The sequence below is a fragment of the Bubalus bubalis genome, chromosome 11 (genome assembly GCF_019923935.1).
Source record: "Bubalus bubalis isolate 160015118507 breed Murrah chromosome 11, NDDB_SH_1, whole genome shotgun sequence".
In the NCBI taxonomy this organism is placed as follows: domain Eukaryota; kingdom Metazoa; phylum Chordata; class Mammalia; order Artiodactyla; family Bovidae; genus Bubalus; species Bubalus bubalis.
The window spans coordinates 69,740,381-69,765,449 of NC_059167.1; the positions used below are offsets into that span (position 1 = coordinate 69,740,381).

General features: G+C 40.5%; 1 protein-coding gene, 1 long non-coding RNA gene and 1 other non-coding gene across 3 annotated transcripts in view; 1 reads left to right on the top strand and 2 right to left on the bottom strand.

Annotated features, from left to right (window-relative positions):
* On the bottom strand, window positions 1–14,331 carry TMCO5A (transmembrane and coiled-coil domains 5A). Its single transcript, XM_025295946.3, has 12 exons — window positions 14,251–14,331; window positions 13,637–13,682; window positions 12,484–12,633; window positions 11,943–12,066; window positions 11,206–11,256; window positions 10,410–10,481; window positions 8,716–8,772; window positions 8,221–8,280; window positions 7,727–7,791; window positions 6,236–6,293; window positions 4,238–4,278; window positions 1–387 (listed from the first exon to the last, which is right to left on the bottom strand). Exons 2-12 carry the CDS (start codon window positions 13,669–13,671, stop codon window positions 189–191), a joined length of 912 nt encoding a protein of 303 aa, XP_025151731.3. The 5' UTR covers window positions 13,672–13,682; window positions 14,251–14,331; the 3' UTR covers window positions 1–188.
* LOC112577885 lies at window positions 3,793–3,897 on the bottom strand. Its single transcript, XR_003102086.1, has one exon. It is a non-coding gene; the product is annotated as a small nucleolar RNA U13 (small nucleolar RNA).
* Window positions 4,678–25,069, top strand: part of LOC123328115 — a 25,557-nt gene continuing 5,165 nt past the window's right edge. Inside the window, exon 1 of the long non-coding RNA XR_006542892.2 lies at window positions 4,678–7,076. This is a non-coding gene — a long non-coding RNA (uncharacterized LOC123328115). The remainder of the gene's footprint in view (window positions 7,077–25,069) is intronic.

A 25,069-nucleotide genomic window follows, 5' to 3' on the forward strand; every position in this document is an offset into this window, starting at 1 on the left:
TCCATTGACAGAGCTCTTTACTGGACAAGGTTAATCTTGGAAAGACAGTGCAAGGTGGGATGGTGGTGAAGTAGGCAAACCTCAAGGGAAAAACTGAAGAAAACCTCTTCCCTCCACAAGTTCTGCGTCTCCTAGTCTATGGCTCAGATGCTACTTGTCTTCTTTTGCTCAAGGATATTTCTTGGGGATCAGTGGGGTAACATGTCCTCTGTCTCAAGTGTGAGAGATGGAAAGAGGAAACATCTTAGCTTCCACAAGACGTTCCTACTCAGTATCTTGGGCAATATGTTGACAAAGAGATCTGGATTTATGAAGCTTATATGGAACAACAAGTAGCCCAGCAGTCTGATGAGAAACAGGGTGGTGAAAAAGAAATATTGAAAAATCCTGGAAAGAGAAAGCCGAGAAATTGTTAACTAGAGGTTAAAAAACCTGGAACAAAACAGTCATACCTAAATGCATGTCTGATTCTTTGATATTCAAATGTCTCTATTCCTAACAACCCTTTTTAAAGGCAACCTCTTCCCCTCTGCTGGTCTGCCAGCTACTCTGTCTCTCATGACCATGTTTAATTATCTTTCAGCATTAGCACTATTTAAAGGTATCTTGTTTTGTTTGTTTTTATTTTGGAAAATTGTTTTTGCTCCAATTTATGTTCTATTAGCAGGGTGTGTTTCTACAGCTCCACAGCTTCTTCAACATCTGGTATTGTCAGATTTTAAAGCTTTTGCCCATCAAATGTGTATAAAGTAATATATCACTATGGTCTTAGCTTGCATTTCCCTGATGAACGATGGAGCTGAACATTTGTCCATGTGTTTATTGGTCTTATGTGATTCCTCTTGCCTATTTATCTTTTATGCTGTTTGGGCCTTGCTTATTAATTTGTAGGAAAACTTTGTATATTCTTGGTATCAGTCATTTGCCATTGTGTATATTTTGAATATTTCCCCTCTAGTTTATAACTTTCACCTGCTTTAAGAACAAAAGTTTTTTTTTCCAAAATTTATTTTTAATAAAGTCTAATTTATCAACCTTTCCTTTAATTAGAATGAATGCTTTTTGTATCTTGTTTGAAAAGTCATTCTCTACCCCTAGGCCTAAAAGATACTATTTTCTATTAAATCTTTATGGTAGTTTAAAAATATGTCCACAAATTCTCCGTTACTCCTCCTTTTGAGAGCTTCCTTTCCATTGGAGTATGGAATAGACTTGAATGACTTGCTTCTACAGAACAGCATGTCACGGAAGTGACAGCATGTGATTTCCTAGGCTATGTACTAAAAGCACTGAAGCTTCCTCCTTACTTTCAGGAGGAAGCCAGCTGTGAGTTTGTGAGGCACACAGGCAGCCTGCTGGAGAGGTCCTTGATATGAGGAACTGAGACCTCCTGCCAACAACCAGCTGTGTGAGTAAGCTCCTTTGGAAATAGATCCTCTGGCCTCAGCCAGGCCTTCTAATGACTGTAATTTCAGCCAACGTCTTAACTGCATCCTCATAACAGACCCTGAACTAGAACCACCCAGCTGAGTAGCTCACAGATTTCTGACGCACAGAAAATGTGAGTTGATAAAATGTTTGCTGTTTCCAGTCACTGAATTTGGGGTCAATTTGTTATGTAGCAATAGATGACTAATACTGAGTTTTATAAGCTTTTAAAAATTGATATTTACATCTTTAATTATCTGGGCTTGATTTTTGTTATACTATATAGTAGTGATTCAATCTTATTTTTTCTCATTTAGATAACCATTTTTTCCCCACCATATTTATTGAACAATCAATCCTTTCTTTCCCCTCTGACATATAATCCCTGCCATATATCAAGTTTCTGTACATACACTGTTTCTGAGCTCTTTGTTCTATTCCATTGGTTGACTTTTCTATTCCATTGGTTGACTTTTCTATTCCTGTGATAACACCACACCATCATAATTACTGTAGCTTCCTAGTAAGTCTTGATATCTCAAAGGACATGTTTCTCACTCCTTAACTCTCCTTTAAAATTGCCCAGGTCATTATTTGACCCTTTACTCTCCCGTATATGCTATATTTTATTATCATTTTATTCAATTTCATGAAAAATCTTTTGGGGAGTTTGATTGGAATTGAATTGATTTTATTCATTATTTGGAGACCATTGATATATTTATGATATTAAGGCCTGCTATCCATGATCTTAGTATTTTCTTCTTTCATTCATGTTACCTTTAATATTTCCTAATACATTGCTGTAAATTTCCTATGGTACTCTTGATTTCTTTTTTAACTGATTAATTGTTTCGCACTTGTGGTTTTAATATGATTGACATGAGCAAGCCTCCCCCGTTTCCTTCGCTATATTACCCTCATCAAGGTGTGGTAGGCTGCATTCTGCCCCAGGACAAGTTCACTGTTCAACTCCACTCACCAGTCAAAACAGCCCTTCCCCTCCAGTTTTCTGAAGTTTTCCTGTAGAGTTAATCTTGGTGACAAGATCCATTCTAGTACAGGATCTTGGTCAAAATGAGAATCAAAAGCTGTTTACCATCCTCTTCCCACCACTCTCCTCAATGTTGGATACCATATTCATGAGGAGGGTCTGGGATGACATCTCTGGAAGGACATGCCTAGGGACAATCTCAGGAACAAACTTGCTTTCTTATCAGCACACATATACCAGTGTCCCAAGGATGTGGATCAGGACAAGAGGAAAGACATTTGCAGTTTGATGTGATAAGGTAGATTTGCTGGACTTTAGGCTACTAACTTTTCTTTAGGCTACTAACTCTCTTTAAGGCAGACAATTTTTATCCTAGGAGTTCACGTGGGCAATTCCATGCTGGGCACTGGTTTCTGAATTATTGGTGAAGGTGGCCTAGGAGTTATAGGGAAAATTCTTCTGGTTGTTCTGGGAACATGCATTTAGGGATATTGGAATATGTAATACTTCACTTATCTGGTATGAAGGAGTATCCCTCTTAACCAAATTTTCCAGACAATTGGAGCTGGACTTTAAGCACCAATAATTTTATGTTAACCATTTTGATGGGACTCTTTCTAAATCACATGTCATACCACTTTAAATTTATCTTTCTCTATGTGGTCATGTATGGATGTGAGAGTTGGACTGTGAAGAAGGCTGAGCACTGAAGAATTGATGCTTTTGAACTGTGGTGTTGGAGAAGACTCTTGAGAGTCCCTTGGACTGCAAGGAGATCCAACCAGTCCATCCTGAAGGAGATCAGCCCTGGGATTTCTTTGGAAGGAATGATGCCAAAGCTGAGACTCCAGTACTTTGGCCACCTCATGCGAAGAGTTGACTCATTGGAAAAGACTCTGATGCTGGGAGGGATTGGGGGCAGGAGGAGAAGGGGATGACAGAGGATGAGAGGGCTGGATGGCATCACTGACTCGATGGACATGAGTCTGAGTGAACTCCGGGAGTTGGTGATGGACAGGGAGGCCTGGCGTGCTGTTATTCATGGGGTTGCAAAGAGTCAGACACGACTGAGCAACTGAACTGAACTGAACTGATGCCTTCTTAAACATATTGAACATAATTTGACCTTTTCTTAAAAATGAAAGGGCTTCAATACTAATTTTACTTTGCAATGACGGTGATTCCCTAAGGGCTAATATTGACTCAGTTGTTTGAATTTTGAGTTCTTATTTGTATTAAGATTTTTGAGCAGCTATTGTGTGCTGGATACTGTTAGGTGCTATCTCTTTTTCACAATCATTTTCTCTCCCTTTTATCTGTTGTTAGGCAGTGGTATCCTTGCATTTAGAAATTCTCTCCCTATTTTTATTTTTCACATTAAGAGGTAGTATGCTGATGTAGCAAAGTTTGAGGGAGGCATATCTCGCACAATAGTGTAAAAACCCAATCATCATGCTTATGAACCACAGAAGGATCTCCCCATTTCTAATCTACTGATGTTACTGGAAAACCAGACACATCAAACTAGTTGAAAGTGTTAAAGGGAAAAGGAGTAAGAAGAGACTTACCGCATCTCTTCTAGGTAATAAGATTCCTGTTTCTAATTACTGCTAGGCCACTGGCTTCTAACACTGGAAAGTTGAGATTGGTAATCACCTTCAGAGAAGGAAGTCATAACATTGACTGAGAAACGCAGTCATTGTTGACTTGACTGTATGTGTGTGTGTGGTTGTGTGGCTAGACTTTGCTCTCTGCCAGAGTAGCTAAGTAGAACTCCTAGTTTTCTGGGAAGTTTACTCAACGATATTTACTTACCTTTTACAGAACCCTGCTTTCTTCTTTTGGAGAGAGTTATCCTAGGAGAAGAAAGGACAGTGATAAATAAACAATATCTGGAGGCTATTATCACTGCCAAATAATATTCATTGAGCTGTTAATTAAATGTTATTTTAGATAAAGTTTTACAGATTTTTTTCATATGCATAAGGAGATGAAATTTTCAAAGCCAAATATATGTGTGTATATATGGATGTGTGTATATGCACCCAGTCCTTCAGTCATGTCTGACTCTTTGTGACCCCATGGACTGCAGCCTGCCAGTCTCTCTGTGCATGGGATTTTTCAGGCAAGGATACAGGAGTGGGTTGCCATTTCCTCCTCCAGGGGATCTTCCTGACCCACGGATTGAATTCGTGTCTCCTGCATTGGCAGGTGGATTCTTTACCACTGAGCCACCTGGGAAACCCATATAAATATATACACATACACATATATATGTAACTGCATCACCTTTTAATATTCTGATAAGAAAGAAGACATAGAAAGGGAAGGTCATACAGCTAGTAAGTGGCAGGACCAGGCCTGGATCCCAGGTCCTCTGAGTCTACTTTCTGGGTTCTCTCAACTATACCCTACCTTTGGATTAGCCAGTGACCTTTTGAGAAGTTTGTAGGCTATACAAACCACACAAACATATTCTAGAGATAAAACTTGAAAGCTATAAAAATGTAAAGATGAGGATATACTCTGGATTTCTATGACATTTCTCTTCCAAATGTTTTCTCAGTTATTTTCCTTTTAACTTCCTTGTGAGATAAAAAGGAAGAGAAATTATGATCACATTTTAAAACTGTGGAAATGAGGCTTGCAGAACTGGAATTAGAAAGTAGCTTTCTGGGTTACAAATTTGATTCTATAGCTTGAGTGAGATGAAGTGGCATGCTAGCTGGTCACCTGCTCAGGTAGCCTCTCCACAGGGATTGCTCAAACCTCATAGGTAATTGAACCATCTCATGGTACTCTCATAATCTTGATGAATACACCCTGTTGTTTCTCTGATAGGTGACCACAAGGAATAATTTAATGAGCCACTGGGATTAGATGATGGGACACATTGGGGAGCATGCCAAGCTTGGTTCTAGAGAGGTGGACTTCATTTATTTCAGGAGTTTTGCTTGCTGAATGGAATACATAAGCTTGGGACCAGAATAACCTGTTCAGAACAGTGAGAACTACAGTCATACAGTCTAATAAATATTCAAACATCTGGAGGACTTCAAGGATAATAGTCAATTGTTGATATGTGCTTTTAAAGAAGAGATGACTTCTCCTTTCTATGATTATAAAGACTGTATATCTCAACAATATAAAATTCCTGATTAATGTCAGCCTTGGTTCTAAAGGAAATATAAATTACAACTCAAGTCCAGTAAGATTTATCTATGTACTTGCTGCCATAAGACACCAAGCAGGCCCAGAGGTCTGGTGCTGTATGTCCACATCGGTTTCCTTCAGACCTTTGCATATGTGCTGGTAACATCATGATGTTAAAGACTTACAAACATGGAAGCTGTGTCATAAAGAAACAATTGCTTCCTATGTTTTCACTCACAGGCCAACTCTGGCTGGACGGTGATAGATGCCCTTGGTATTCTGTGCAGTGAAAGACTCAGGACCATGCTGGGATCATCAGGAAAGAGTGCTGTGATTGGTGCAGAGCAGTGGTATATATATTGGCCTTTTGTCCATAGAGTGCACCCTCAGCTACTGTTCCTTCTTGCTTCCATTCTAAACTCTCTCTGCTCTTGGACTGGTTTCCTTGAGAACACATCATTTGCATGGCTGTAGGAGGGAAAACAGTTGTTCCTAGTGTCCTCTTGGTTTAAGGTTGAAATGCTTTGAAATGACATCTAGTACTGTTCTTGGAAAATGCACCTGGGAAGATTGTTAGATGTTTGGTGGCTTATAGTGATTTTGGAAACTCCTTTGAAAAGCAATGATGCTGAAGCAGCTAAAGATGGAGTGGGTACTTACCTTGTTATTTTGGCTGTTATACGCTTTGCTTGTGGAGTTCATGCACATAACTTTTGACCTAGGGGTAAAAGAACCAAGACAGAGATTGGATAAATTGCACACGGAGATTCATACTATATGGTGGTTATTTTAAAATAGTTTTATATTCTAACGCTATGTTGTCCACTATTGTAGCCATTTGCTACATGCAGCTATTTAAATTAATTAAAAAATAATTTCCTCAGCCATATTACCTGTTTTTCAAGTATTCAGTAAATGGCTTAGTGGATACTTAACAGATAGCATATAAATTTTTGTTGAATAGTCTTGGTTTAGAAACTTAGCTTAGCAGTCAAGCCATACCTAGTACTCAGGAAGGATTTTGGGAGACTTGAAGGTGTCCTTTAAGGGTGAGAGCCTCCAGGTCCCGGTGCCTTGGACACCAGGCCAGCATGTGTGCCTGCTTACTTAGAGGCTTTATGCAGTTTGGGTCTCTTTCTCTTCATCCTAAGATTCCAAAATATTTAATAAATAGAGATACTTCTTGATTGAATTAAGATTTAACTTCTAAAGAGGGTAAAAAAATTGAAGTTTTTGATTTAAACTAAAGAATTTAAGTGTCTCCCAGGTATCTCAGTGGTTAAGAATCTGCCTGCCATTGCAGGAGACATAGGTTTGATCCCTGGGCTGGGAAGATCCCCTGGAGGAGGAAATGGAAATCCACTTCAGTATTCTTGCCTGGGAAATCCCATGAACAGAGGAACCTGGAGGGCTACAGTCTATAGAATCTCAGAAGAGTCGGACACAACTTAGCGACTAAACAACCACCGCAAAAGAGTTGAACTCTTCTGACAAACTTAAGGTATCTTTTTTTTTGGGTGGGGGAGGCTTTTCTTTTATTTATGTTTAATATAGTATAATAGTATACAGTTGAGTTTCATAATATGATAGCCTTTGCAGGTGTCTGGAGGTTAGTGTCATGCCTATCCCATATGGTTTAATTTCTGTGTATTTGGAGTAAGTGAGGATGGTATTATTATAAGGCCTTTTCTGTGAAATATAAGGCATGCTCTGCTTATCAAGGTGCCTGACCACTAGTTCTTTTTAAGGCACATGTTCCTGGCCTTAATATAAACCCAAATAATTGGTAATATGATAAAGTTAGGAAGGGAAATGCATTTCTAGAGTCTTTTAAGAAAGCTGGGAAAAGGACCTGCATTTTAAATTTGGTTTATTATAATCATATTGTGTATACACTTGAAAATGGAGCTGTTTAAAGAAATTGTGTATTTATACAATAACAGTATATGAATTCATTTATCTTGTCTTTAAAAAAATAAAGTTGGTGTAGTGTAGGGGGAGTTGACCTGATCACTATGGAGGGGAAAGATATGTGGTGTCAGGGCTCATGCAATTCCAAATTGGAATTAGTCAGAGAGATGTTTGCTCTGACCCAGGCTGAGATGGAGTTACCACTAAAACCAGGATGTTCCTTTGTTTGCCAAAGCTCACACTTCTCTCTCAAGGAACCGAGTTTCTAGTTCTTCTTGTATTTTCTTCAAAGTTTCCTGGTACTTCTTCAAAGAGAAATAAAGGAAAGCACAGTTACTAATTAAAGCCCTGTGCTTTTCCTAATCATAATAAACACACATTATTACATTATAACATAAATGTTTGATGTTCCCACTGCCACTTTTCCTCCTTCCTAGCCTTCACTCCACCATTACTGATCTCTCACTACGTTTCACCATTAGACAGGCCCCTGGGAATAATTGGGGTTATAAATAGGACATGTGCTCATCATTAAGTTAAAGGCACTAGGGGCTGGGAGACCAGGGAAGTAAAAGAATGATATTGGTGGTGGAGTGTCAAAGACTTTAAAGTCCCTTTGGAGTGACACCTTGAAGAGTTAAAATTATTCTAGATGGTCTTTGCTGAAAAACCTATTTCCATTTCACTGTGTACCTGAACAAATCCTTTGCTATCTATTTACTGAGAGGCTGTACCTTTATGCAGAGAGCTTGATCTTCACAGAGCTGGGCCACGAATGCATAGTCTTCTATTACCTGGGAAGCAAAATTTATTAGTCTTAAATTTTCTCAGGGAATTTCTACAAGAACAATAGTATACTTGTTTCCTCCTGTGTACAAGACCCTAAATGTAGGCTTCTAGTTTTTCTAAATATGTTTTTTGTACATATAAACTCATTTTCTGAGGATATACTTTATAGCCCCATGGGGATTATTTGGGGACAGTTGGGAGAAGAATAGATACTAATTTGTGGAAAATAGACATTATGGAATGTATCCTGTAGAATTGTTAAATAGTAGGTAACCTAGAATACTGTATTCATCTCCTTTCCTTCTTCTCCTCCTGATCCCATGTAGTTTTAGAAGTAGAACATTATTATAACTCAATCATCTGAAGAATGTGTTAGATTGTTGGACCAAGAATCACATTTCCCTTCCTTTGGGAGAAGAAACATTGACGTTTGTGGTTACCTTGGCCAGCTCCTTCTCTTGGTCTGCGCAGGAGGCTTCCAGTTGTTGTAACTTAACCTATAGACAGGAAAGGAGGCTGGTAACTCAGCAAAGCAAAAACAGAATTTCATTCTGAAATGCTATCACAAAGTTTATCTCACAGGTGGTTGAAGTGCATCAGGCACATTTCAGATATCTCTTTGTTGGAGAGCAGTCAAACCATCCTGTGCAGCTGCCTGGTGAATCCACTGAGCATTCATCAGTGCTCCCTTCGCCCTTAAACTTCAACTCTTAGCTTCCTTCTTCCTTAGCTATTTCTCTTAGAAAAAATCACTCTTGAAAACGTCACTATTCTGTTTGCATTTATATATTCATTACTCCTTTCTTCCTCCCTGTATTCCTCTTTTCCTTCCTTGAATATTTGATGAAAGCCATTTTATATCAGCCACTCTACTGGAATGACAGGGAAAGGGCAAGGGGAGTACTGAGGATACAGTGACGAGCAGGATTGATAGGCTCTCTGCCTCACAGAGTTGACATTCTAGGTGGGGGACATAACAAATAAGTCAACCTGATAATGATAAGTGCTGTGAAAGAAATAAAAGCACAGCAGTGTGCTGAGAGTGAGTGATGGAGTAAGAGCTATTATAGGTGGTTTGTGAAGGCCTCTCTGATGATACTTGAGTTGAAGTCTAAATGATAAATATTAGCCAAATGGAGATCTGGAGGAAATATGTTCCATGCAGAGGTTACAACAAGGGCCAAGACTGTGAACTTTGGTGTGGATGAGGAAGTTATGTGGCTGTCCATACGGTCGCAAAGAGTCAGACACAACTGAAGCAACTTAGCACGCATGTAATCACCTAACTTAGCAGGTAAAACTCACTATTCTTTTCCTAGACTGGATCCCATGACAGGATATGTAAATTTCCCAGCATACAGTAGATTTACAGATCCTAGCTCTGTCTCTTGGAGAAGGCAATGGCAACCCACTCCAGTACCCTTGCCTGGAAAATCCCATGGACGGAGGAGCCTGGTGGGCTGCAGTCCATGGGGTCACTAAGAGTCGGGCACAACTGAATGACTTCACTTTCACTTTTCACTTTCATGCGTTGGAGAAGGAAATGGCAACCCACTCCAGTATTCTTGCCTGGAGAATCCCAGGGACAGAGGAGCCTAGTGGGCTGCCGTCTCTGGGGTCGCACAGAGTTGGACATGACTGAAGTGACTTAGCAGCAGCAGCAGCAGCAGCTCTGTCTCTATGAATTCATACACATACCTTAGCCAGACTCAAATAGTCACTTTAAAATTATGTGATTTCAGGTTTTAGCAGTCCATAAAAGGGAAAGAATAGTTTGTATACACAATTTCACTCAATTTTCAAACTGAGGTTGGGAGGGACTGATTAAATTGCCCTTCATATACCACACTGAGTACTGGAGCCAGGATTTAAATTAGGGACTTTAGCTGCCTCCAGTGTTACATATGTATTTGTGTTTCTGCTCTTCCTCATGGAAGAAAGAACAAAATATATGGCTTCAGAGCAAAATTCCTGACTAAGAGCAGAGGAAAATTCAGCACTCTATGGCCCAGGCTTATGCCTGACATGGGTAAAACTACAAAGAATTTATCTCAACTTTGACAGTTGTTTCAACTTGAAGGCTTGTTTCCTGTTCACATAGTCCAAACCCATTCAAGAGTGCTTTTCCATTTACCTTTGACTCTTCTGGGGTTCCCTTTTGATTGTCTTGTTCACACTTTGTTGCTTTTTGAGATTTCCTTGTAAGCTACAGTTTCAAATAAAAAAATTCGATTACAAACAAAAAATACATCCAAAAAAAAAAAAGACAAAGATATTCTCTGATGTGTGTGGGCTGGTAATTTGGCCTTGATAAAAGCTGTCAGGAGATGGTCCTTTGGTGGATACTTGGTACCCTTGAGAACATTTTTATTCTGCCTCCAATTTCTTCCCACTAGTCTTGGTCATCAAAGATAGATCTGCTCAAGACAGGGGTACTTTTCCAAACTCCTAATCCATGCTGGGTTACTCAGGGCTGCAGACCTGGGTCAGAAAGCACAATAAACATAGGAAGCCCACTGTATTCTGAGCAGGAGTTAAGATAAAGGGAATGTCTAGATGAAGAAAAGGGAATCCTTAAGAATCAAATATTTTTAAAAGTCTCTGTTGAAAGTAAAATTAATTCTCACTACAAAGTTGTCAGCCAATCACTTCCAAAATGTCTATTGGAATCCTTTTCCTTATAACGCAATGAAGAACCCATCGTATCACTGAATATCCTGAATACCCCACCCAATTCTTTCATCTGATACTTGTAGGGAAGATCTGTGGAATTTATTTATGTTATCGGGCTAAGTCTCAGGAGAGTAGTTCCCACCCCAGCACAGGCTGGCCTGACATGTGGAATCCCCTATGATCACTTTTGTTCCCTTGCCTCTCTGATGACTGCGCATGCAGCGGGAACACTAGGGAACACAAGAGCCCTATCCCACCTTTCTTTCAAGTTCTGCTATGCTGTGGACCAGGGTCTCATTCTTCCTTTCCTGTTGAGAGAAAGAAGCAGAGTGTAAGTGGGCATGTGTACATCATCATCTTTTTTCTTTTTTTTTCCAGTTGATTGTTCTCCATTTCACTCCAGTGATTTTTCCTGCAAGAACTCTATCTTACTGTATCATGTCAGGTTAGGAATCTGTGGTTTGATCTCAATACATACGTGCCAACTTACCAGGGACAGAGATGCCCACACACAGGGCTTTCCAGTACTAAATATTACCTAAGAAACCCTAACCTCCACACATTCCTTTCCAAGCATGGTCACATCCTGCCACAACTTTTGAGTTGACTACACAGTGTATGTAAAAAGGAGAGACTGTCTCATTCTTTGGAAGGACTGACGGTAAAACTGAAGCTCCAGTACTGTGGCCCCCTGATGTTAAGAGATGACTCATTGGAAAAGGCGTTGATGCTGGGAAAGATTAAGGGGAAGGGGAGTAGGGGGCGACAGAGGATGGGATGGTTGCATGGAATCACCAACTCAATGGACATGAGTCTGAGCAAACTCCTGGAGATAGTGAAGGACAGGGAAGCCTGGAGTGCTGCAGTTCATGGAGTCAAAAAGAATCAAATGTGATTGAGCAACTCGACAGCAATAGCAACTTATCTGACGGTTGATGAGAGACAGGATGATGAATATAACCTGTCGAATAGCACTTCCCAGTTTCTTGCTCACCAGTCTGGCAGTTTCTTCTTCCACCTCCTGCAAGGCTCTTTCCCTTTCCATCGTGGTGCTGTTCTCCTTCTCCCACTCCTCATCCTCTGCCGCGTCTCTGGTCTGAGTGATCTCATTTTCCAACCTGGATGACACAAGCACACAGTGAGGAACTCAGTTTCAGGACTGATAAAACATGTATATCAGTTTCAAGGGTACCTCTGTGACCATAAATATGAATCTCAAGTTGGAAGCCCTTCTTTCCTGGATTCTTAGACTCAGAATCACTTTCAAAGCAGGAAAAGTAAGATTCCTCTAATTCCCAAGTCAAATACCTCAATGTTCTTTCAACTCAGGTAAATATCACCCAATTTTTTAGGAATCTCCTTGAAACTTGCTGTAGTTCAGGTTTGAGCTGTAGAGAAATGCCCAAGAATGAAGGAGAAACTTTGCCGTACAAGATTTAGATATCTAGAACAAACTGGAAAATTCAGTTTTGTCTCTTTTTTCCCATCCCATCCTCTGGACTGAGTACTTTCCACATTGGAACCCCAACACTCACCTCTGAATCTCATCTTCTTTCTTGTGGATTTTGACAAGAAGGTCCTGATTTGCTTCATCTATTCTCTGCATATCCCTTTCAAGGTCCATATTCAAACTGTTAATGTTCTTCTTTGACTCGGCCAATCTTAAGATTTCCACTTTCTCTGACCTATAGACTCAGTCCCCAAAATGAACAAGGGCCAGTTATTTTAAGGTCAGTAATCTTTGGACTAAAGGGCATATCTAAAAGGCATTAAATTCATTAACCTGGCTGTTTCTGGGAACATAGTTTTCCATTTTCATTCTTAAGAAATTATATTTCTTAATAATGCTCTACAATTTGTTTCAGTAAGTCTCAACTCGGTTAGCAAGGGAGGTTTTTCTCGGCTTCCTCAGCCAAAGTGTTTGATATACTCGTGCACCTCTACTTTGGTTCCAGGAGAAGTCTTGCTTCCTTAAACAGCCCTCTGCACTGGTTTCTCAGACAAATTGTTCACAGAATCTGCTCATGCAATCCACTTTTATTGAGTACTTTTATCCAGGTGGCTGGCACATTGCTAGTGATTGGGCCCGGCCTCATGCAGAGGCATAAGTGATTTCCACTGGCAGGGAGGGCTTTAGTCTTTCCCTTCCTCCTTATCTCAAAACTTCTGCCCCAGTGCCTGCTACAAAGCTTGAAAATGTACCATGACAATCACTCCATTAAGTTAACAGATGTGATCCATGCATACGCTTTCAAGAATGCAAACATCTTTTTGAAGTAAATTTGAATAAAATAAAGGTTAACACTAGAGTGGTCTAGAAAGGGTACCTGGCACATGGGAAGCTCTCAGTAAACTTTTCTTTTTCTTGTATCAATTAAGTAGTTTGCTTTTTAAATAATTAGCCACAAGCAAGTTAGTGAGGCAGAGAGATTTTTGAGTAAGAATGAGGGATGATTTTGGAAAAGGAAGTCCTACCTTGGAAGGACTTTACAACAACTATCGCTTAGAAGGGAAAATTTATAAACGCTACCCTTCAGGAGGGCACAAAGTGCTTGGGGTGGAATGCAGTGGGGGATGATTAGATAGTAGATGGAGAGAGAAGACTGGGACATGAAGGAAGACATCAACAGCGGGCCTTCTTCATACCTTGGTCCTTGCATGTGGCTTTGTATAATTATGATTACTTACTCATAATCTAGTTGATCTTCCTTTTGTTCTTCCATTGTAGATTTTCCTAAAATATCACAGAGATGTATCTAATGAATTGGGGAAATGGGTCCATTTATGAAATAGAGTAACTAGCTTAGAGCCCCCAAATACAGAAGCAAAATTAACTGGTTTCTTCCCACCAACTTTATGTTGTGGCCATGACAAAATTCAGCCTTTTGGTTTTCTGCTCATGATTTGATTATGCCTCAGTAAGGAGGCAGTGAGGATACAGTATGTACTTGATATTTCAGCATATATCCTGCTACAGATATATTCGGAGATAGTTCACCTACACAAAATCCTTTGGAATTTATATGCTGCAATAAGAATCAATAGTTATCCATTGTTCTTAAGTCCCTTTCTGCTCCAGGCCCAGTAGCTTTCTTAAAGAGCTCATGGACATGGATGTAGGTGTATAACTTCTCCGAAAAGTAATCTCTGCGCTCTCTAGCCTGGTGTCTATAAGAGTCTCCAGATATTAAGATCTTAGTATTAAATAGGTCTCAGAAAAACCAAGCAGAAGTAAATAATTTGGCTTGCTGTGCCTCCTTGGTTTCCCCTTTATCTCCATTTCTTCCGTAAACTCCACCTCCCTTCTGATGTGTGTGGTCTTCCTGATTCTGCCCTAGGCAGTTAGCTGCTGAAGCGTCAAATCTTTCCCCAGTGGAACTGTGCAATAGATTCTCAGAACCTTCATGACTCTGCTGTTGACACGGGGAGGGCGGAGCAGCATGTCACAGTGGTTTGGGTGGCAACGGTTTCTCACCATCTATGGAGACTTAAGAGCCTAGCTGGGTGTGTGTGTTTCATGGCCATGTCTTCCCTTTGGTAGCAATAGTTGAATGGATCTGATTTCTGGGCCGTATGAATGGGGTAGCCCCTGTTTTTTACTTCTCTGGTAGATTGTGCTCTCTCACTGCCCAAGTGTAACTAATATAGAAAGTCTGAGTCCTAAGGCCAGCAGTCTAATCCCATCATGTAGCCAGCTAACTATTCATTCATTTGACAACACTGAAGCTGTTGAAGGAGCCCCTTTGTATTCCAGGCACTGTTCTAAGCATTAGAGAGACAGAGTACACTAAACAAGTCAAGACACTTGCCCTCATGGAGTTTACATTCTAGGGCAGGGGTCCCCAACCTCTGGGATGTAATGCCTGATGATCTGAGGTAGAGCTGATGTAATAATAATAGGAATAAAGTGCACAATAAATGTAATGCCTTGAATCATCTTGAAACCATTTGCCCCACCCTTGTCCATAGAAAAATTGTCTTCTATGAAACTGGTTCCTGATATCAGAAGTTTTGGGGACTGCTATTCTAGGAGGGGTGTTGGGGGGGTAGTAATAACACAAACAACAAAATAAATGAGTAAAGTAATTTTATTTGGTATGACAAAAGAGAAGAGTGCTGGAAGGAAACATAACTGGGTGAAGGGGATAAAGGACTGTAGTGTGTTTATGTGTGTGGGAGGGAAGCGGTTGCAGTTATAAATAGGGTGGTGCAGCTGAGCACCCCCAGACCTGGAAGTGTGGATGTAGCTGCATTAAGAGGGCTAGTGAATGGGAGACCTTAGGTTGTGCTGGAGTGGACACAGAACCCAGAGACATGGGCAATAGCAAAGGTCATGGTCATCAGGAGCATGGGCCAGCATGCATCCTGAAAGGCCAGCAGACCCAAGAGCAACAAGCAGAGGTATGAAGACCCAAAGCTCCTCCTTCAATCCACCTCAAGGATACACAGCTTTCCCTTCCACTTGCCACTCTCCAGGGAAAGAAGAGAGCTCTAGAGAAGAATCTCCCAAGACTGAGAAATTACCTGTAAGAGATTTTTTACCAGGAAAAGTCTATGGTATCTTGAATTGGTCCCATTTAGTCTTTTCTGCCAACTTAAGGAGTCAGCTAAAGGGGAAGATAAGATCATTTGCAGAATATAAAGAATATAACTCTGCACACCTGGGTATGTACATTTTGACCAGATTCTGCACCATTTGTAACTTTGTGTGTGTGAATCATGGAAACCCAGGAAGTTTTGGATCTCGACTTAATAAGGACAGCATTGAGTTGATTTGTGGGCCAGAGTGACTTCTTAACATACTGTAGTTTCTAATAAACTATTTGTAAAATTAATGGCCTCTGATGACCCCCATTACCATCTCCCTTCTTCCTGAAAGAAGGCATTTCGTTGCTTTATGAAGCTGTACACAGAAGAGTAATTAAGTAACAATTCAGGCCAATGGCCTCTCCCAGGGATTAATGGTAGAGAGAGTTCATTAACCCCAGCTAGTTATGGCTTCTCCAGGAAATGCCCTGGACCAAGGTTATTGTAACTATTAATGGATTGGATAGGGATTTTGACTGAGATAAAAATAAAGCTCTATCTCCTTCCTGGGGAGCTTTTCTCCTTGAGGGGTTACCAAAGGCAAGCCTATAGGAGCAACAGAACCCCAAGCTTGGGGCCTGTGTGGGATGAGGACAACAGATTGCTATAGGGAGAACTGCTAAATTAAGGTAAAAACAGGGCCTTGGGGGCAAATTAAGGCCCTTGATATAATCCTTCTTGCTCTTCAGGAGGTGGCTTGATTAATGCCTCGTGCAGCTTTAGGGCAGCAGTTATCACCTTGCTAACGTTTCTGTGCTGTGCCCTGCCCCATGCAGAAGAGCTGCTGAGAGACATGTGAGGTTTGCTGCATTGCTGTCAGAAATGCAGTGGCCTTTGTGTGGAAGTCTGTTGTGAAAACACGTGCTCTTTTCCATTCTGGGCACTCAGGCTCTGTGTGCTGGGTCTCACCCTTCTGCCACAGGGAGTCTGACCAGCTGCCTGAAAGTCCTGAATGGAGCTGCCCGGACTCTCCCTGGCCCTTCCTGCTGCTTCACAGGGATGGAGAGCTTTTCCTTCTGTTCACCTCACTTGTCCTCACTTTTACTATGGCAAAATCTTTGGATATTTCTTATAAATGAGCTTGGTTTTGAAGCTCATAATCCAGGCAAGGCTCTAGAATCCCATTTTAGATCATTCATTATTTTTTTAATACAGAATCAAGTATGCTATTTTCCTTAAGTCCTTACTTACTTTTAATGGCTATTTCCACTAACAGTGCTAATATCCGAAATATACAAAGAACTTATACAACTCGGTATCAACCCCCTTCCCAAACAATCCAATTAAAAAATAGGCAGAAGGAGGAGGCACACAGATGCCCAGCAGTCTCCTGAAAAGATGCTCAACATCATTAATCATCAGGGAAATGCAAATCAAAACCATAATGAGATACCATCTCACACCTGTCAGGATGGCTATTAACAAAAAGACAAGAAGTAGCAAGTGTCGGTGAGGATGTAGAGAAAAGGGAACCCTAGTGTACTGTTTGGAGAAGGCAATGGCACCCCACTCCAGTGCTCTTGCCTGGAAAATCCCATGGATGGAGGAGCCTGGTGAGTTACAGTCTATGAGGTTGCTAGGAGTCAGACACGACTGAGCGTCTTCACTTTCACTTTTCACTTTCATGTACTGGAGAAGGAAATGGCAACCCACTCCAGTGTTCTTGCCTGGAGAATCCCAGGGACGGGGGAGCCTGGTGGGCTGCCGTCTATGGGGTCGCACAGAGGCGGACACGACTGAGTGACTTAGCAGCAGCAGTGCACCATTGGTGAGAATGTGAATTGGCGCAGCCACTATGGAAAATGGCAGGGAGGTTCCTCAGAAACGTAAGAGAACTATCATATGATCTAGTAATTCCGCTTCTGGATATTTATCTGAAGGAAACAAAAATACGAATTCAAAAAGATATATACATCTCTGTGTTCTGTATAATCTTTAGGTTCCTAAAATATTTTTGAATTTTCTTTCAGAGTAACTTTCTCAAAAGTGGAAACTTGAACTCAAATGTGAAGGCAAAGAAAAAAAAAATGAGGGAGAATGTACCATTAAAATTAAATATTTAAAAATCTATTGCATCATTGCTATTATAACAGCAATAAAGAAATAAAAAATAAAAAGTTCATCAAGGATTCACATCAGCAAAAACTCTGGTTTTCCAAGTTTTCTTCTATTTTTTGGTCTATTAGTAAACAATCTCTTATAGTAATCAGAGTAGCTGTATTGCAGTGTTTTGCCTTTTCATTTAATATTTTTTATAGACGTTTTCCTAGGTTGTTACATACTCTCTATAATTGTCATTTTAATCACTGCATAAAATTCTGCTGAGTTGATAATATGCAAAATTTACTTCACCATACCCTTTTCACCAAACTGTTTGTTTATTTGTCTCCTCTGGAGGGCCAGGAGAATGCCTGTATTTCTTCTGTATTTTCTAGGGTTTCCATATAACAAAGTAGTACAGATTGGGTGGCTTAAACAAGGCAAATTTATTTTCTCACAATTCTGGAGGCTGTGTCCTGATCAGGGTGGGTAGAGTTGATTCCTCCTGAGGCCTTGCTCCTTGGCCTACAGAAGGCTGTGTTGTCTGTGTCCTCACATGGTCATTCTTCTGTGCGCTGGTGCCCCAGCTGCCTCTTATAAGGACAGAATTCATAGAGGCCTGCGGCCCACCCTAATGACCTCATTTTAAATGAGTTACTTCTTTAAAGGTCCTATCTATAAACAAAGCTACATTCTCAGATACTAGGAATTAGGGTTTCCACATGTGAGTTTTGGGGGAACACAATTTGTATGAGATACTCAATAAATGTTTACTTGTGACCAAATTTATGAAACATTTATTGTTTCTCACCTTCAATAAAAAAGCAATTCAAAGAACACTTGTGTAGTTATTATATTTTTCAGGTCTAAGCAAAATATTAAAAATATATACTTCTATTTTTCACCATTTTTGAATTCCTATTTGTTAGCCTATGAGTCAACTGCTTTATGTTCTACAGATAAAAAGACAAGGACAAGAGGGATTAAACATCTTGCTGGGATTAAAAGATTAAAAAAACCTCCTATATCTGTGCCCATATCCCTCAACATTTTCTGGTTCATTCTGCAGTGAGCCTGGGAAAGGACAGTAGGAAGAGAGTATTTCCTCAGCTATAATATGGAACTGGTACTATGGAGTATTGATGCAGTGTAACCCACATCTTAGTGGCATCATTTTTGTTTTCAGTGAAGTCATTTCTTTTAAGGTAACCAACGCTTGGTCTCTGATCACCCTGCATTTTATTTTAAATTTGCTTCTCTAACTTTAATTAAAAGTTTAACATTAGAAAGTGATCATTAAGTGGAGGATTCCTAAAAAGGGTAACTAGCACTCAAACTTTCATCAAAAATTTACACTGAAATTTGGTGTAGTTTTTTTTGTTTTGTTTTGTTTTGGTCATGCTACACATCTTGTCAGATTTAGTTCCCCAAACAGGGATCAAACGCGTGCTCCTTGCAGTGGGAGCACAGAGTCCAGGGAACCATTGGGCTGCTGGAGCATTCCCTGCTGTAGTTTTACGTCTGTGCATATGTTCAGTTTCTCAGTCGTGTCTGACTCTTTGAGGCCCCATGGACAGCCCGCCAGGCTCCTTTGTCCATGGAATTTTTCAGGCAAGAGTAGTTTTATAATCCCTTCTTAATTCTTCTAACTTTGTGTTCTTTCTGTCTTAGACTAGAAACACAGTCTGAAGTTGAATGTTTTCTTAAGCCAATTTTAGTTTTGGACAAAACATCTCTGAGAGGTCAAACTCCAGATAATTTCAGAATTCTAAACAGGTTTTATAACCTCTATTGGCAAGTGATGTATATTTGCAGAATCCATAAAGCTTTTAAGGTATAGTTGATATTGAAACAATAATGACCCTGGAACAGGATATTTCCTGGAGATTAATGACCAGCTGGGAGGGGTTGATGGCCTGAGGTGTAGTTGAGGGCCATTAACCTCAGACTGTCATTAAAGCCCAGGAAATGTCCTATGTCTAGGTCGTTATTGTTATTATAAATTGAAAATGGAAAAAAGAAACAGGCATACAGATGATCTGAAGGGCGACTCCATTTCCAATGGTTTGAACAGGGAGCGTTCTGGGAAAATTTATTCCCCTGTCCATTAGCCAACCAATCTCCCTGAATCCTCTGTCACATCGCCCTTCAACTGATGGGTCTTTGTGCTGGAAACCTCTAGATTCCCCAGATACTGAGTAGAGAGTACAGCTCCTCATTGCAGCTACCTTTGCCAGAGTGACTGGATTAAGTACATAGTAATGGTGAATGACTTTGCCACTGCTCTTAATTGCCTCCTACATTGCCATGTACTTGCTTCCCCTGGGATCAGCTATTTTCTTCTCTATTTAGCTGCAGTAAATTTCCCACAGCTAAAATTTAAGCTCTTGGATATTTTGTTTGTGCTTATTTCCAGGTCACTGGGGGTGAAAGTGCACATTATTTGCTTTGCAGTTGTGCTGTTTCTAGTCAAGCTAGATATGGCATCCTTGTCCAATTGCTTCTTCAATTTCCAAAAATACCATGACTCGGAGATATTTTGGATTCTCAACTAATAAGTAATGCTGAGTTTTGAATGCTGGAAGTTTCAACTTCATATTACTCCTGTAGCAGCAGATTCACTTTCATTTTTTTCCCAAGCAAAACATTCAACGTGGAGAAGTAATCACTTTAGGTTTCCATGATCACTTCAGGGCTTCATAACAAATAGTTGGATATGAAATATTCAGCTGCTCTAGTCAGAAACAGCACTTGCCAGTTTGTTTTATTCATTGACTGTAGGAAATTTCATGTAATACACACACACACAAAAGCAGAACAATATCAGCATCATGAGGATACAGTTTCCTTGACTCAGTGGTCACAAGGAAGTTTGATCCATGTATTAGATCAGCTCAAGTTCATCACCAGTTACTATAAAAAACAGGAAAAATGCCAAAACATTTCCCTGATAACATTGGTCAGAAACATCAGCTTTGTAGAATGGCACATCAAGGTATAGTTACAGGCTGCCAATATTGTTAGGAATTTTATAAATTTGAAGTCTGTTCTCAAAAGGCTCCTCTTCTCCCTGTAGTGCTACCTGACATTTTCATATTATATATGAGTTTGGTCTAGGATATTGAAAAGCCCACTTAAAATACAAATGCTAAGTTTTTAACCATTGATACTTATCTTCATTTTAGGTTATTAAATTTTCCAGATCACAATTAGCCTGGGGATTCAATATAAGCAAAATATTAAGATTAATAGGGATTAAAGGGAAGTATTATGAAAGTACTCTTTTTTTTTCAAATCCTTATCAGTATAATCTGCGAAATCCCTTTTATTGGCAGAATCTTCAAAGTAGTTCATATTCTCTAGGCTTCCTAAAAGTCCTTGTATTTCATCATTTATTCTCATTTTAGTAACTATTTATTAAAAATGTTTTTGATGCCAATCTGTGCTCTGTTTCCTTCTAGCTGTCTTCTTTAGGCTGGCATTCCTGGTGAGGTGAGTGAACTTTCATGCAGGCCACAGGATTTGTCATGGTGGCACAACTCTTGAAGTTAATGTTACCCTATTGGGCTGTGTTACTCTGATGATGCCAACTATGTAATTTTTGTACAATGATCTGATTTTGAGTTTAATTTCCTTTGTGTGCTTGTTGATTATAACTCATTTTACTTTACTAATTCCCCTCTCCACCCCTTTGATTTCATCACCTCTTCTAGTGGAATTTGGTGTGAGTTATTATGGGAATGGGGTTGAGAGATAGTACAAATAATGTTGCTTGTGGTGACCTGTAAAACTAACCACTGGTCTTCTACAGAAATAGGCATCTTGAATCTCCTATTGAGATGAATTCCCTCCATATTTCACACAGCCATGGAATGCCAAGGCCCTTTTGGAGAAGGTTTATGTGACCATCTTCACCCCATGTGGTCATTTCTCATTGACAAAGGCTCTGTAATCATCCGGCATAGTCCACAAATAAGCCCACTGGCATATTTGAACTTTTGCATTGAACCGGTAGAATAGAGACCCTTTGAGAACTCTCATTTTAGATTTTTTTTTTGAGTCATTGTTGTTGCGCTTTGTAAGAGATATCAAATGGAGAAGGAAATGGCAACCCATTCTGGTGTTCTTGCCCGGGAAAACCATAGACAGAGGAGCCTGGTGGGCTACAGTCCATGAGGTCGCAGAGAGATGGGCACAATTGAGCACACACACAAGAGATACCAAAAGGCATAAGTATCCTAAATGTCCAACCAGAATGTAATCCCGACAAGAGAGCAAAATGGAGAGAACAGCAAATGGCAATCTGCTGTCCTCTTTCTAAAGGAGGATGAGAGCATGGGATGATATAACTAAATACATTTGTTGAAGAGTTTCAGTTCCCTTGAGTTTACGCTCCCAATTACTGCTCTTTTTTTTTTTTTTTTTTTTGGACTATGCCACCTCATGTGAAGAGTTGACTCATTGGAAAAGACCCTGATGCTGGGAGGGATTGGGGGCAGGAGAAGGGGACGACAGAGGATGAGATGGCTGGATGGCATCACCGACTCGATGGACATGAGTCTGAGTGAACTCCGGGAGTTGGTGATGGACAGGGAGGCCTGGCGTGCTGCAATTCATGGGGTCACAAAGAGTCGGACATGACTGAGTGACTGAACTGAACTGAACTGATGGTACAGTTAATTACCACACTACCTCATTGTAGGCAGTCAGTTAATAACAGGTACCTTAATAATGTGTTGGCTAGATTTCAGAATGTTCCAGTCACTTTTAATTATTAGAATAGTCTTGTGTTGTTGTTTTAAGTTTTAAATTAAACTCAAGTTCTTTTCCTCTCTTCATTCTACAAAAATCTGACTCCCTCCTCTGTCCTCTATCTTTTATCATGTTCATGCAACATAGAAGAAGAGGGAGGGAGCAAACACCTTATTTAACTGCCCATGGGGAGGTTGAGTTCTCTGTTTGGCTGCTGCTGCTAAGTCGCTTCAGTTATGTCTGACTCTGTGCGACCCCATAGACGGCAGCCCACCAGGCTTTGCCGTCCCTGGGATTCTCCAGGCAAGAACACTGGAGTGGGTTGCCATTTCCTTCTCCAATCTGTTTGGCTAGCTGTTCTCATTGGTTTGGCTCAAGGTAATCATTAATATCTTCTGTGTGTCAGGGATGTAGTTGCTGGTCCTCTCACCTGTGAGTTCTGTTGAATATCCCCAAAGTCCTTCCCTTCCTAATGCATATTTCCTGACTTTACATTTTCTACTCCCTTAGTCCCTCCAAAAGGTGCCCACCCCAAAATTGAGATCCCTTTTCCTAGTGATCAGTCCTCTTGGTGAAGTCTGGGAAGACAGAATTCAGAAAATTGTCTCCTCATTTATTAACCCTCAGGAAATTCATCCACCCATGACATGTCAAATAATGGGGTAGATAGCTTCTTGGCTACCTCTTTGCCCAGCCTCACCTTGTTCTTTAATTCTCTTTTCCTTGGCTTAGGTAACTGAGGTGTGTTGGCCAGATTGCCAAAATTGGAAAATGAACTGCCCATATTCCTTTCATGTAATCACTCCATGTTCTCAACATGAATTCCCTTTAAACCCTCTTCCTTTAATTTTTTTTAAATTTTATTTTATTTTTAAACTTTACATAGTTGTATTAGTTTTGCCAAATATCAAAATGAATCCGCCACAGGTATACATGTGTTCCCCATCTTGAACCCTCCTCCCTTTCTTTCTCCTTCATGAAACAGTGTCACTTAAAACAGCTCCCTTCCTCAGTGTCCTCTAAGTTATTATATTGCCCAGAGAGAGATGGTAATGATTAGTTGTAAGGCTTGTTCTAAACTGATGCCTGAAATTCTCTCAGTCACGTCCAACTCTTTGTGACCCCGTGGACTGTAGCTCCTCAGGCTCCTCTGTCCATGGAATTGTCCAGGCAAGAATACTGGAGTGGGTTGCCATGGCCTCCTCCAGGGGATCTTCCTGACCCAGGGATCGAACTGAACCATCTCCTGAATTGCAGGCAGATTCTTTACCATCTGAGCTACCAAGGAAGTCCGTTAGTAAATTCCCTTATGTTAGAGTATGAGGATCTTAGCATACCTTAGTTTTCAGCTTTGATCTTAGTGTAATACTGGGGAAATTGAAAATTTCCACTTGATATCCTGCTTTAATCCAGAGACAGAAAGCCACTTCAAATTAGCCTAGCAAAAATGGGAATGTACTGGCTCACTGAAGGCTCCAGAGAACTTCCTTTGGGTAGAGCTCAGTCCAGGGACTTAATAGCATCATCCAGACTCAGAACCTCTGCATCTCTCAGCTCAGATTTCCTCTGCTGCTGCTACTGCTGCTGCTAAGTCGCTTCAGTTGTGTCCAACTCTGTGTGACCCCATAGACAGCAGCCCACCAGGCTCTCCCGTCCCTGGGATTCTCCAGGCAAGAATACTGGAGTGGGTTGCTATTTCCTTCTCCAATGCATGAAAGTGAAAAGTGAAAGTGAAGTTGTTCAGTCATGTCTGACTCTTAGTGACCCCATGGACTGCAGCCCACCAGGCTCCTCCATCCATGGGATATTCCAGGCAAGAGTACTGGAGTGGGGTGCCATTGCCTTCTCCGAGATTTCCTCTGGGTTGACTTAATTCAGATTGGTTTTCTCTTGGTGATGAAGTGACCATGCAGAGCTTCAGCCCTTTCAGTCACCCCAGTGAAGGAAAATTCTCTTTCCTGCACATTCTAAAGCTGTCTTTTGACATGCTTTTGGTATCTCCCAGTCAGGCTATTGATACTGCCTGTGCATCAGAGAGCAAGATCAGTTAGATGTTAGTACTGTTCTTCATGAGCTTGCTGCTCCCAGGGTCATTCTTCTAGGGGAGAGATCAATGCCTAACACTGAGAATTGCCCCTCTAATGGTCACATTTGAGCCTGCCATGAAGGCTGTTGGAGATGTGCTGTGAAAGAAGGGGCCCTCTGCTCTTCTCAGATAACATCATCTAAGTGATGTCCATTTTATCCCAGGGTGAGGCTTATTCTGTATCATCTACTGTTCACAGACTCTTAGAAGGGACATCATACCTCTGTTTAGCCATCAAGTGTTTGTTAGACTCTTAGTATTTTCTAGGCATTGTGCTTTGTACTGGAAATTCTTATGTAAATAAAATAATATCCCCTTCTTTAAGGAGTTCATTGTCAGGTCCAATAGTTCTGAGTTCTTGGCATTCACTTCCCCAAAGTTCAGGCTCCCACTCTGAGAACCTGAAGTACTTGACATTGTTCCAAGTGGTCCATTTAGAGGTCAGAATAAATTGCCTTCCATATTTAAACAGATTCTGTAGGTTTTAGGATTACACCTATGCCCACTTGTGGAAAGAACTTCCACCTCTCCTCCTAACACTTACCTCATCCCTCACCCCGTGCCTGGCTTTGTTTTGTCTAATATTGCTAAGTGTGCAATGTTAGAGAGTTTTATTTTTTGCTTTCTGTTTGTGACAGGATACTTTATTTAGTTTT

Bases quoted from the DNA above. Each gene is read 5' to 3' on its own strand.
- TMCO5A (XM_025295946.3), bottom strand. From the start codon at position 13,671: ATGGAAGAACAAAAGGAAGATCAACTAGATTATGA. The intron at 12,067-12,483 runs GTGAGTGTTGGG...TGTGTCATCCAG, and splicing joins AAAGAAGATGAGATTCAGAG to GTTGGAAAATGAGATCACTC. The intron at 8,773-10,409 runs GTAAATGGAAAA...TCCTGTCTATAG, and splicing joins GAACCCCAGAAGAGTCAAAG to GTTAAGTTACAACAACTGGA.